General features: G+C 44.3%; 1 protein-coding gene across 1 annotated transcript; it reads right to left on the reverse strand.

Annotated features, from left to right (window-relative positions):
* Nucleotides 1-594: 594 nt before the first annotated feature.
* Nucleotides 595-3,356, reverse strand: LOC138648588 (microtubule-associated serine/threonine-protein kinase 3-like). Its single transcript, XM_069738378.1, has 9 exons — nucleotides 3,154-3,356; nucleotides 2,936-3,068; nucleotides 2,587-2,752; nucleotides 2,358-2,456; nucleotides 2,022-2,144; nucleotides 1,771-1,871; nucleotides 1,582-1,673; nucleotides 1,110-1,183; nucleotides 595-725 (listed from the first exon to the last, which is right to left on the reverse strand). Exons 2-9 carry the CDS (start codon nucleotides 3,002-3,004, stop codon nucleotides 595-597), a joined length of 855 nt encoding a protein of 284 aa, XP_069594479.1. The 5' UTR covers nucleotides 3,005-3,068; nucleotides 3,154-3,356.
* Nucleotides 3,357-13,049: the final 9,693 nt, after the last annotated feature.

The raw sequence follows: 13,049 nt of genomic DNA on the forward strand, positions 1-13,049 counted from the left end.
TAAAAGCCAAGTCTGGCGAGCAGTATGAATACCGCGGCGCCTGGTGACAAAGGCAAAACATGTCCGGGTATCAATAGACGAAATCATAGTCAGGAATAAAGCCGGGGTCAGGTACCAGGTGATCAGTAAAAGCCAAGTCTGGCGAGCAGTATCAATACCACGGCGCCTGGTGACAGAGGCAGAACATGTCCGGGTAAAAATGTAACCGTCAGAAAGCCACAGGTAAATGGTGAAGATCCTTCAATAAAGGTCCAGCAGTGATGGTGGATCTGCTGGACTTCAGGGTGCTAGATGTGGAGGTCTCCAGTCTTTTAGATGGTGCTAGGGCAATAGTAACAACATGCAAATGCGCGAGCAGCCCTGAATAACCGACGCCGGCAGGATGATAAGATCCGGAGGCGGGAACCTGTGGGAAGACAAGTAAATATAATGTAAGTGACGGGACTCCATATTACATGATACTACTGTGCGGTCACTGCGGCCAAACGGCAGCGGAATCTTACTATACAGAGGTCAGGGATCACTGTCAGCCATCATACTGTACATGGGACAATCCCATCACTGACAGATAATAACTTCTCCACATGAATTTTCTCAGTGATTGACATCATTGAGCTGATTCTCAAACTTACTTAGTGTCTTTTCCTCCTTTTCTTTATTTTCTGAGTTTTGTTGCGATCGACTCAAAGGTATCGCAGATTTTCTGTCCTCATGAACTGGAATATCTGATCAGAATGTAAAAAAAAATCAGTAACAATGTATTCTTATAGTATCTGCTTTGTATCTATAACATAAGTAAAGGGACGCCTTATTACATGATACTATTGTGTACGAACAGCAGAGGAATGTTATCATACAGAAGTCAGCGTTCATTGTCAGCCATCATACATGCGACCATCCCATCATTGACAGATAACATCTGCTCCAGATGAATGACCTGGTAATCTGGGAAAACTGTACGAAATTAGCGAAATGTATGAGTCTATTGGCAACATAATTGGGATCCATGAAACATGGACAGCATAGGAGATCAATTACAGAAAAATCATTTGGAAATATGTTAGACAAAGTCAACATTCTCATTTGTAGTGCTGTAGACATGTACATACCTGACAATGGGGGCGAGCATGGCAAACTGGTAATGGCATCATCTTTAATAGATGCAGGAACATATTCTTTCTGCCTGTTTGGAAGAAGAAAAATGTGTAAACCACAAGTAAATGCAGTATAAAAGGGGTTGCCTCAGTAGTTTAACACCAACTATAAGGCCTATTAGGACATATGAGAGTTATAGTGGGGGAAGGTTTCCTGCTTAAATCTACCTTTCATAGAGCAGAGCGAAAAACAACTACAAGAATGTCTGGCATGTATAACTACATCTCCTACAGTGTGGGCAGCAGTAAAAGTGCATGACTGGCTGCAGTTATAGGATGTTACCATCGGCAGTTTCTGAAGCCTAATGACTGCTAATCATGGGGCAATGGATGCTGTAATTGATATTATGGTATTTATGTCCTATATTTGGAGTTGTGTGCATATATCAGCCTGGAGCTTCATGTAATGACCCTATAGTCTACTCACATTTTTAAGATGTTTATGCAGGATGCTTGGGTAAATTCTGCAGGTGACTTGGGATCCTTATTACTCATCCTCCTAGTAGCGGTGGTACAGAGCTAAATGCGGACAACAAGAAGATATTAAATACTTTTTTTTTCTTACATTTTGATGTATTTTTTTTACATTATTTTTATTTGTTGTTCTCATATTTACTTTAGAAAGCCATTCAGAAGAAGATGTAAAATTTTGGTAGTTAAAGCTCTCATTGTCCTCCTCATCCTCTGAGACCAGATCTTTGTTTAAATCACAGTGATCTACAAGACATAGGTAATGAAGTATTATTACAGGTTGTCAATATAACACAGTCACCATTTATCCGTAATATTAATGGTAACTGATTGTCTCAAACTATGGTAGAGGAGACAAACAGCTGCTTAGTCTAGATGACGTCTTCTTCTACTTACTGATAGAGAAGCTTGTGTCCACATTTGACACAACCTGAGGAACATACTCCGGCTTTTGACTTAGAAGGTTGTCCAGGTCTAAGCCAATCAGGAATGGATGACTCTTGATTTCAGATGTTCCTGCTGGAAAATACAAAACAAAAGTGTTGCGGATATTGTCAGTAACTGTTCCATATATGAACTGTTTAACTTAATCTGAACTAATGATGTTTCTGAGCAAACATGAAGGAAATTTACTGAAAGTCATGAAGAATTAGAAATTGATGAGCTGATAGAGAAGTGCTGATTCTCATAGACATGAGAGATATGTCCTATGTGTAATAAGCAAATTGTTACCTGTCCCAAGTCTTTGTTCAGGATTTTTTATCAGTAGTTCAGTGACTAGGCACCGAGCATCAAAGGGAGGTACGGGATTACAATCCAAACGTAGGGGTCCTGTTATATAGAAAATTGCAGAAAATGAAACATCTTTATTGGACTGCAAGATAAAGCTAATGAAATAGATAAACAAATGTAACCACCCAAAGCAATGATTGGATTGTTCCGATTGGATTATTTCACTTACCACCGACAATATTGTTTTCAATCTCAGTTATGGTTTTCCCATAAAATGGTACAGATCCCACAAGGAACTGATGTAGTATGATCCCCATTGCCCACCAGTCAACAGGTCTTCCATAGCCTTTTTTCAGGATGACCTCTGGGGCTATATAATGTGGGGTGCCGTAGACCTGGAAACCAGCAGAAGAAAGAGATGAGATTGATCATTCTATTATTATGACAAGTTCTCACCATAAAAACAATGACAGAAGATAAAATATCAGCGGCAAAGATCTCTAGAAATGAAGAATGCAGAGAAGATACAGTGATGAGATTAGTAAAGAACAGGCTGCGTTTCTGTAAGTGATGCCGACCTCATGGTCCCGGAACTCTCTGCTGATCTCCTCTGCTAATTGCTTGTAGATGTTGGTTTTTGGTATCATGACACCAAGTTTTGAAAGGCCAAAATCAGTAACTTTAATGTGTCCAGCAGATGTTATCAGGAGGCTGTGAAAGAAAAGATGGTTTTAACCTTGTAGACTATATGATAATAAATGATAACTTCCTTTATCATACTACAGGGGGTACTTACTTCTCTGGCTTCAGGTCTCTGTGGACCACACCATAACTGTGCAAGTATTCTACAGCAACAACCGCTTCTGCAAAGTACAAGCGGGCCAAGGGGACAGGTAAAGGACCCCTGGTGTCTAATAGGGTCTGACAGTCTCCACCTGTAGAAAAAAATAAATATGACCGGTGAAGGGTTTATAAAGCAGATCACCATGATGTATAATGGGAAGTGAGCCGAGATATTTGGCAGGAGGGAATATATACAGATATTATGAATAGTGCACATAATATTAGACTAAAGTAATGGTGAAATGTGGTCCATGTAACTAATAACAAAGTGTAATCACATCTTGTCTACAGCTGAAGATACTATCTATCTATCCATCCATCTATCCATCCTTCTATTCTTCCATCCATCCAAGCCCCTTAGTGTTCTCACCAGCAATATACTTTTTATGGCCATTTCAAAAGTATGATGCCGTCAAGCGTGCCCCCACCCAAACACACTGAGTATCGTTCCCCCAGTGAATCCTCCTCCCTTCAATATGATAGCGCCCACAGTCCCTATACTATAATGTCCCAAACAGACTCTCACACAATATAATGGCCCCCAAATGTCTTCACTTAGTATAAGGGCCCCCACAGCTCCTCACACATAATTTGGACCCTAACACAGAATGAAGACCCCCACACAGAATAAGGTCCCCCACAGCACACCACTCAGTATGAAGACCCCACTCTGTACAGGGGCATTTACAGTTGACAAGTCAATCTGGGGGTATTAGCAGGCTCCCACTGCCTCGTACACAGTAGTATGTCCCCCACAGCTACTCAATCAGTATTGTGGCCCCTACAAATGCTGACATTAAATAAAGCACTATTCCCCTAGCCCCATTGCCATGGCATGTTGCTCTGGTCAGTCCGGTGTGAGTGCTTAGACTCCACACTACAGGCGCAGTGCTGTGAATAATTTGCCCCTGCGGTGTACGGAGTCTCAGACCACAGTCTGGTGGATCGGGAGCTTTCGGCTTCCTGATGCGCCATTCTATTCAGCTGTATTCACATTCTGAGGATACGGCCATGCTGAAATTGTGATGATAAAAGGAGTGATGTTGCCCAATGCCAAGTGATGCTGGGCCCCCTAGAACTCATGGGCCCCATAATACCCCTACTCACAGATGAATTAATTTCCGGGCATGGAGGTCATATATAACCTATAGTAAATGCTTTGTGGTGATGTAACCAACCAGCTGGACAAGTCCTAATTATATGATACTAGATGGAGGCCCGATGCTATCGCATTGGGAGGGCGGTAATGTCACGATGGGGGCAGGCTTTGCAGAGTTGAGAATCTCCTTTGCTGCTTTCTTTTCATTATCATTGGGTACTTTTTATGAGAAGCCATGTTGGCTTTGATACTTGCTTTTTAAAGGGTTTTTTTTGCCATGAACGAAAGTTCATTTTAAAAATTGTCTGTGTCTGACTGTGTACAGAACATACCATATCTCCTGGACAGGGGAGGAAGCAAAAGACAATACTGACCTTACAGCAGGAGATCGCAGAGGATACATTTTGTGAGGTAAAATATTTTTTAAAAGGAGTCAGTGAAATATTTTACCTCACAAAATGAATCCACTGTGATCCCCTGCTGTAATGTCAGTGTTGTCTTTTGCTTCTTCCCCTGCCCAGGAGATGTGCTATGCTCCATACACGGTCAGACACAGATAATTTTAAAAATGAAATTTCGGTCATGGGAAAACCCCTTTAATGTGACCGACTTCCTCTGCCTGTAGACACGTTGCGTGTCTGCCGCCGGGATCAGCCCAATGATTCACTGCGCCTGCGCGGAATTTGCAGTAAATCAGACCGCCGCCATCTTTGTGCAGACAGATAGCGGCGGTCACATTAAAACTGTGTATGCGCTTCTCCTGTACAAAGATGGTGGCAGTCAGTGAATCATTTGGCCGAAATGTTCGCAGCGGTGTTCCGCTGGTGGCACCGCGCAAGAGGCTGTGTACGGCGTATACAGTGTGTGTGTGGAGCGTACGATGTATACAGTGTGTGTGGTACGTACGAAGTATACAGTGTGTGTGATATATTAAGAAGATGTAAGCAGACATGGACATTGACTATACTATAATACACATGTCCTACCTTCCACATACTCCATGACCATACAGAGGTGAGATTTAGATGGAAAGGAGCAGAGCATGGAGGCCACAAAGGGACAATCAGAGAATGTTAAGATGTCCCTTTCCAGATAAGCCCATTCTTCCACTTCTAGAGCTTCCAGGTTCCTCTTGGACATTTTCTTCATTGCAAATGTCTGATGTAAGTCTTTATGGCGCGCTAAATAGACGCAGCTAGAGAAAAGGAGAATCCATGGTAAATAATCAATCCTTATTAACAGTCCATCTATAGAAGTCATTATATGATCTTCTGTACTGATTTCTTGAAGCCCATCCGTCACTGGAGATACAATTCTAGAAATGAATAATATAGCACTGCATAGATCAACTATGGAGATCTGCACAAAGCCATGTCTGCCGGAGCCTCACACGTCATATTAGACAGGAGAGAATCTTCGAAGGCAGATTCGCTATAATTGACCAGAAGATCCGATTCTGTCCAAGTAAAATTCAGTCCAAATTGAAATTCCTCCAATTGCTGTAAGAAGTTTATTCTGCTCCTCGCAATCCCTAAGGCCGAGGTCACACTTGTGAGTGCAATGCGAGTCTCTCGCCTCAATACCCGGCACTGCCGCCGGCACTCGGGAGCGGAGTGTGCGGCTGCATGTATTTCTATGTCCCGAGTGCCGGCGGCAGTGTCGGGTATTGGGGCGAGTTTCTCACATTGTACTCACAAGTGTGACCCCAGCCTAAGGCATAATAAATGGAGGGGATGGAAGTAGTTAAATAATAATGGAGCACATTCTACCCACCTGTCCGAGGCTCCCACCTGTCCATCCCTGCAGTTCTCCATCCTCCGGGCCAGTCTTTGGTTGCTCTGGCGCCCCCTTCTGGTGCTGAGGCCAGTGATTGGACTCATGGGGTCATGGTGGAGGGTGCAGATGTCATTGACGTCAATATCGTGTCAGTCCTCCCGTGACCGTGTGTAGCCGATTACTCTTATGAGCTCCATAATGGAACCCAAAAAAGTCTGCTGAGGAGGAAGCTCTGGTGGAGGCGGCAGCATGAGAACAGATGGGGTCTAGGACAAGTGACTGTAATATGTTATATTAATCCCTTTCCTTAAGGGTATGTGCCCACATTAAGTATTTGCAGCAGAAATGTTTACACCATATCTGCATTTCTAAGCAGGAAAAACGATGCGTCAAATAGACGCATTTTTGTTGTGTTTTTGATATATTTTTTACCTGCGTTTTTGTTGCAGATTTTCCCCCACTCATTATCATGTGTGAAATCTGCAGAAAAAATGCTGAAAGAATTGACATGCTGCAGAGTTAAATGGAAAGCTAAGCATCGCGTGCACGAGACTTCAGGAATCTCATTCACTTTTCTGGCATCATGAAATCCCACAGGTTTTGTAACAAATCTGAGCAGAAAAAAACCACAAAAAATGTGAGAAGTCTGCGATGTGTGCACAGGTCCTTACAGTGAGACCTGTTATAGGTCCGTACACTCCACTGTATAGAAATGAGCTGAATAGTGAGAATTAGATGTGAACAGTGATGTGGACTCCAATCTTTTCCCGATCATAACACAGAATGGCAGAGCAAAGATGCAGAAGTGTTGTCATAGGGAAACCTAAGCAATGTGGATTATACCAATAGAAATCTCACCCAAAAACTCCATTGCCGATCAGTTTAGATGTTTCAAAGTCTCTTATATGTGGCATTCTCGCTGGGATCAATGATTCAATCGCTCCCTATAAAAAAATAAGAAATGATATACAGATAAGAAAGCTGCAAGAAAAAAGCTCCAGATACAAAAACGTCTTCCTCCAATATTATGTCCCAGCTGATTCACAGTGATTGAATGTACAAGCAGAAAGCTCCGCAGACACAGATGTCATTTAACCCCTTAAAGGGAGTCTGTCACCCCAAAAATCGTATATGAGCTGCGGCCACCAGCATCAGGGGCTTATCTACTGCTTTCTGTAATGCATTCTGTAATGCTGTAGATAAGCCCCCGATGTATCCTGAAAGGTAAGAAAAACAGGTTATATTATACTCACCCAGGGGCGGTCCCGCTGCAGTCCGGGTCTCATGGGCGTCGCGGTCCGGTCCGGGGCCTCCCATCTTCATGCAATGACGTCCTCTTCTTGTCTTCCTGCCGCGGCTTCGGCACAGGCGTACTTTGTCTGCCCTGTTGAGGGCAGCGTAAAGTACTGCAGAGCGCAGGTGCTGGACCTCTCTGACCTTTCCTTGCGCCTGCACACTGCAGTACTTTGCTCTGCCTTCAACAGGACAGATCAGTACGCCTGCGCCGGAGCCGCGGCAGAAAAACAAGAAGAGGACGTCATCGTAAGAAGATGGGAGGCACCGGACCAGTCCACGACACACATCGGACCAGAATCGCAGCGGAACCGCCCCTGGGTGAGTATAATATAACTCGCTTTTCTTATCTTTCAGGATACATCGGGGGCTTACCTACAGCATTACAGAATGCATTACAGAATGCTGTAGATAAGCCCCTGATGCCAGTGGCCGCAGCTCATACACAATTTTTGAGGTGACAGACTCCTTTAAGGAACAGGGCAATTTCCATTTTTTGTTCCCCTTCTTCCCAGAGCCATAACTTTATTTTTCAGTCAATATGGCGAAGTGAGGGCTTGATTTTTTGTGGGACGAGTTTTATGTTTGAATTACACCATTGCTTTTTCTATATCTTTTACTGAAAAGCGGGATAAAAATTCTAAGTGTGGTGAAATTGCAAAAAAGTGCAATTCCACAATTGTTTCTTTTTTTACCACATTCACTAAATGCTAAAACTGACCTGCTATTATGATTCTACAAGTCATTACAAGTTCACAGATACCAAACATGTCTAGGTTCTTTTTAATTTAAGTGGTGAAAACAAATACAAAGTTTGTCAAAACAAAAGTTAAAAAAAATGGCGCTATTTTCTGAGACTCATAGCGTCTCCATTTTTCCTTATCTGGGTGAGGGCTTATTTTTTGCGTGCTCAGCTGACATTTGATACCAATTTTGGATAGATACGATGTTTTGATCGCCCATTATTGCATTTTATTGCAATGTAGCAGCAACCAAAAATGCACAATTCTGGCGCTTTGATTTTTTGCTTGTTACGCCATTTACTGATCATATTAATTCTTCTTATATTTTGATATATCAGGCGTTTCCGAATGCGGCGATATCAAATATGTGCATATACAGTACAGACCAAAAGTTTTGACACACCTTCTCATTTAAAGATTTTTCTGCATTGTACATTCACACTGAAGGCATCAAAACTATGAATTAGCACATGTGGAATTATATACTTAACGAAAAAGTGTGGAACAACTGAAATTATGTCTTCTATTATAAGTTCTTCAAAGTAGCCACCTTTTGCTTTGATGACTGCTTTGCACACTCTTGGCATTCTCTTGATGAGCTTCAAGAGGTAGTCACCGGAAATGGTCTTCCAACAATCTTGAAGGAGTTCCCAGAGATGCTTAGCACTTGTTGGCCCTTTTGCCTTCACTCTGCGGTCCAGCTCACCCCGAACCATCTCGATTGGGTTCAGGTCTGGTAACTGTGGAGGCCAGGTCATCTGGCGTAGCACCCATCACTCTCCTTCTTGGTCAAATAGCCCTTAGGCTACTTTCACACTAGTGTCGGAATTTCCCCGTCGCAATGCGTCGGGCAGAGATTCCGACCCTAGCGTTTAACGCACTGCACAACGGAGGCAGCGGATGCATTTCTCCGGCGCATCCGCTGCCCCATTGTGAGGTGCGGGGAGGTGGGGGCGGAGTTAGGGCCGCGCATGTGCGGTCGGAAAAAGCGGTCCATCAGTCGAGGGGTTCAAGAGAGGCCTGGATGTCTTCCTGGAGCAGAACAATATTGTATCATACAATTATTAGGTTCTGTAGAAGGACGTAGATCTGGGGATTTATTATGATGGAATATAGGCTGAACTGGATGGACAAATGTCTTTTTTCGGCCTTACTAACTATGTTACTATGTTACATGTAGCGTTTTTTGCTCCCGACGGTCCGCCAAAGCACGACGAATCCGTCGCACGACGGATGCGACGTGTGGCAATCCGTCGCAATGTGTCGTCAATACAAGTCTATGGGGAAAAAACGCATCCAGCAAGCACTATTGCAGGATGCGTTTTTTCTGCAAAACGACGCATTGTGACGGATTGCAGTTAACGCTAGTGTGAAAGTAGCCTTACACAGCCTGGAGGTGTGTTTAGAGTCATTGTCCTGTTGAAAAATAAATGATGGTCCAACTAAATGCAAATCGGATGGAATAGCATGCCTCTGCAAGATGCTGTGGTAGCCATGCTGGTTCAGTATGCCTTCAATTTTGAATAAATCCCCAACAGTGTCACCAGCAAAGCCCCCCCACACCATCACACCTCCTCCATGCTTCACGGTGGGAACCAGGCACGTAGAGTCCATCCGTTCACCGTTTCTGCGTCGCACAAAGACACGGTGGGTGGAACCAAAGATCTCAAATTTGGACTCATCAGACCAAAGCACAGATTTCCACTGGTCTAATGTCCATTCCTTGTGTTCTTTAGCCCAAACAAGTCTCTTCTGCTTGTTGCCTGTCCTTAGCAGTGGTTTCCTAGCAGCTATTTTACCATGAAGGCCTGCTGCACAAAGTCTCCTCTTAACAGTTGTTGTAGAGATGTGTCTGCTGCTAGAACTCTGTGTGGCATTGACCTGGTCTCTAATCTGAGCTGCTGTTAACTGTTGTGAATTCTGTTTTCGGGCTCCCTCCTGTGGTCATGAATGGTACTTCGGCTGGTTCTGTCTATGGACTTTCTCTGATGCCTGTGGGTGTTTCTGAGTTTCCTTCTACAGGTGACGAGGCTAATTCGTTAGTGGGCTGCTCTATTTAACTCCACTTGGATCCTTGTCCGATGCCAGCTGTCAATGTTGTAGCATTGGTCTAGTTCGCTCCTGGATCTTCCTGGTTACCTGTTAAGTTTTGCTTTGCTTTTTTCTTGTTTGCTATTTTTTCTGTCCAGCATGCTTATGTGAATTTTGCCTTGCTTGCTGGAAGCTCTGGGTACGCAGAGGGGCGCCTCCGCTCCGTTAGTCGGTGCGGAAGGTATTTTTCCCTGCACTCTCTGTGTGGCTTTTGTAGGGTTTTTTGCTGACTGCAAAGTGACCTTTCCTATCTTCTGTCTGTTTAGTAAGTCGGGCCTCTCTTTGCTAAATCTATTTCATCTCTGTGTTTGTGATTTCATCTTACTCACAGTCAATATATGTGGGGGGCTGCCTTTTCCTTTGGGGAATTTTCTCTGAGGCAAGATAGGCTTATTTTTCCTATCTCTAGGGCTAGCTAGTTCTGAGGCTCTGACGAGGCGCCTAGGTCATGATAGGAGCGCTCCACGGCTATTTCTAGTGTGCGTGATAGGATTAGGGATTGCGGTCAGCAGAGGTTCCACTTCCCAGAGCTTGTCCTGTATTAATGTGCTATCAGGTCTTTTCTGGTGCCCTAACTACCAAGTCCACTATTTGTCCTAACCTCCAGATCATAACAGTTAACCTGCGATTTCTGAGGCTGGTGACTCGGATAAACTTATCCTCAGAAGCAGAGGTGACTCTTGGTCTTCATTTCCTGGGGCAGTCCTCATGTGAGCCAGTTTCTTTGTAGCGCTTAAAGGGAACCTGTCACCCCGAAAATCGCGGGTGAGGTAAGCCCACCGGCATCAGGGGCTTATCTGCAGCATTCTGTAATGCTGTAGATAAGCCCCCGATGTTACCTGAAAAAGGAGAAAAAGAAGTTAGATCATACTCACCCAGGGGCGGTCCCGCTGCTGGTCTGGTCAGATGGGCGTCTCCGGTCCGCTCCGGCGCCTCCTATCTTCTTTCCATGACGTCCTCTTCTGATCTTCAGCCACGGCTCCGGCGCAGGCGTACTTTGCTTTGCCCTCTTGAGGGCAGAGGATAGTACTGCAGTGCGCAGGCGCCGGAAAGGTCAGAGGCCCGGCGCCTGCGCACTGCAGTACTTTGTCTGCCATCAACAGGGCAGAGCAAAGTACGCCTGCGCCGGAGCCGTGGCTGAAGATCAGAAGAGGACGTCATGGAAAGAAGATAGGAGGCGCCGGAGCGGACCGGAGACGCCCATCTGACCAGACCAGCAGCGGGACCGCCCCTGGGTGAGTATAATCTAACGTCTTTTTCTCCTTTTTCAGGTAACATCGTGGGCTTATCTACAGCATTACAGAATGCTGCAGATAAGCCCCTGATGCCGGTGGGCTTACCTCACCCGCGATTTTTGGGGTGACAGGTGCCCTTTAATGGTTTTTGCAACTGCACTTGGGGACACTTTCAAAGTTTTCCCAATTTTTCAGACTGACTGACCTTCATTTCTTAAAGTAATGATGGCCACTCGGTTTTTCTTTACTTAGCTGCTTTTTTCTTGCCATAATACAAATTCTAACAGTCTATTTAGTAGGACTATCAGCTGTGTATCCACCAGACTTCTGCTCAACACAACTGATGGTCCCAACCCCATTTATGAGGCAAGAAATCCCACTTATTAAACCTGACAGGGCACACCTGTGAAGTGAAAACCATTCCCGGTGACTACCTCTTGAAGCTTATCAAGAGAATGCCAAGAGTGTGCAAATAGGAAAAGGTGTGGAAACCACATGAAACGACCAAAACCGGTAATACAAATATATAAATAATTTTATTGAACATATAAAATATTACATATAGAAAAAAACAGGACATAAATGGTACAAAGTGGGACCATGGTGTGAAACACCGCACAGAGGTGTGATTGTGTCAGCGGATGGAAAGACACAGACTCCTAATAATAAAGAATGGTCATATAGAGGAGAGGACTCCGGAGTACAGTTATAAATAACACAGGTATGGGGCATAGAACAATAATAAACCCTAGTCCTAGAATGTGGGTACTACAATGTGCTCATATTTACCATATAGGGATTAAATGCAATCAGTATCTGTAGCACAGCGACACATGTACACCCCTAGGAAAACCAAGTGGGGAAGACAAATAATAGTGCACCATCCACCTAACCTAATTAGTTCCCCCCATAGTCACGGTAGACAAAATATGGTAAGAGTCTAACTATAACTCCATGGGCTAGCGGCCACTCAGCCCAAATGTATATTACCTCTCAAGACAAGGGGGGGAAGAAGAAGTACTCCGGTGTCCCTGGGTCCGGTCCGCTGGTCACCCGATGCGCGTTTCGGAGCTCGCAAGCTCCTTCGTCAGGAGCTTGCGAGCTCCGAAACGCGCGTCGGGTGACCAGCGGACCGGACCCAGGGACACTGGAGTACTTCTTCTTCCCCCCCTTGTCTTGAGAGGTAATATACATTTGGGCTGAGCGGCCGCTAGCCCATGGAGTTATAGTTAGACTCTTACCATATTTTGTCTACCGTGACTATGGGGGGAACTAATTAGGTTAGGTGGATGGTGCACTATTATTTGTCTTCCCCACTTGGTTTTCCTAGGGGTGTACATGTGTCGCTGTGCTACAGATACTGATTGCATTTAATCCCTATATGGTAAATATGAGCACATTGTAGTACCCACATTCTAGGACTAGGGTTTATTATTGTTCTATGCCCCATACCTGTGTTATTTATAACTGTACTCCGGAGTCCTCTATTCTATATGACCATTCTTTATTATTAGGAGTCTGTGTCTTTCCATCCGCTGACACAATCACACCTCTGTGCGGTGTTTCACACCATGGTCCCACTTTGTACCATTTATTTCCTGTTTTTTTCTAT

This window comes from Ranitomeya imitator, chromosome 9, assembly GCF_032444005.1.
Source record: "Ranitomeya imitator isolate aRanImi1 chromosome 9, aRanImi1.pri, whole genome shotgun sequence".
Lineage (NCBI taxonomy): Eukaryota > Metazoa > Chordata > Amphibia > Anura > Dendrobatidae > Ranitomeya > Ranitomeya imitator.

Bases quoted from the DNA above. Each gene is read 5' to 3' on its own strand.
- LOC138648588 (XM_069738378.1), bottom strand. From the start codon at position 3,004: ATGATACCAAAAACCAACATCTACAAGCAATTAGCAGAGGAGATCAGC. The intron at 1,872-2,021 runs GTAAGTAGAAGA...TATGTCTTGTAG, and splicing joins GGACACAAGCTTCTCTATCA to ATCACTGTGATTTAAACAAA. The intron at 1,184-1,581 runs GTGAGTAGACTA...TCTTCCAAACAG, and splicing joins TGCATAAACATCTTAAAAAT to GCAGAAAGAATATGTTCCTG.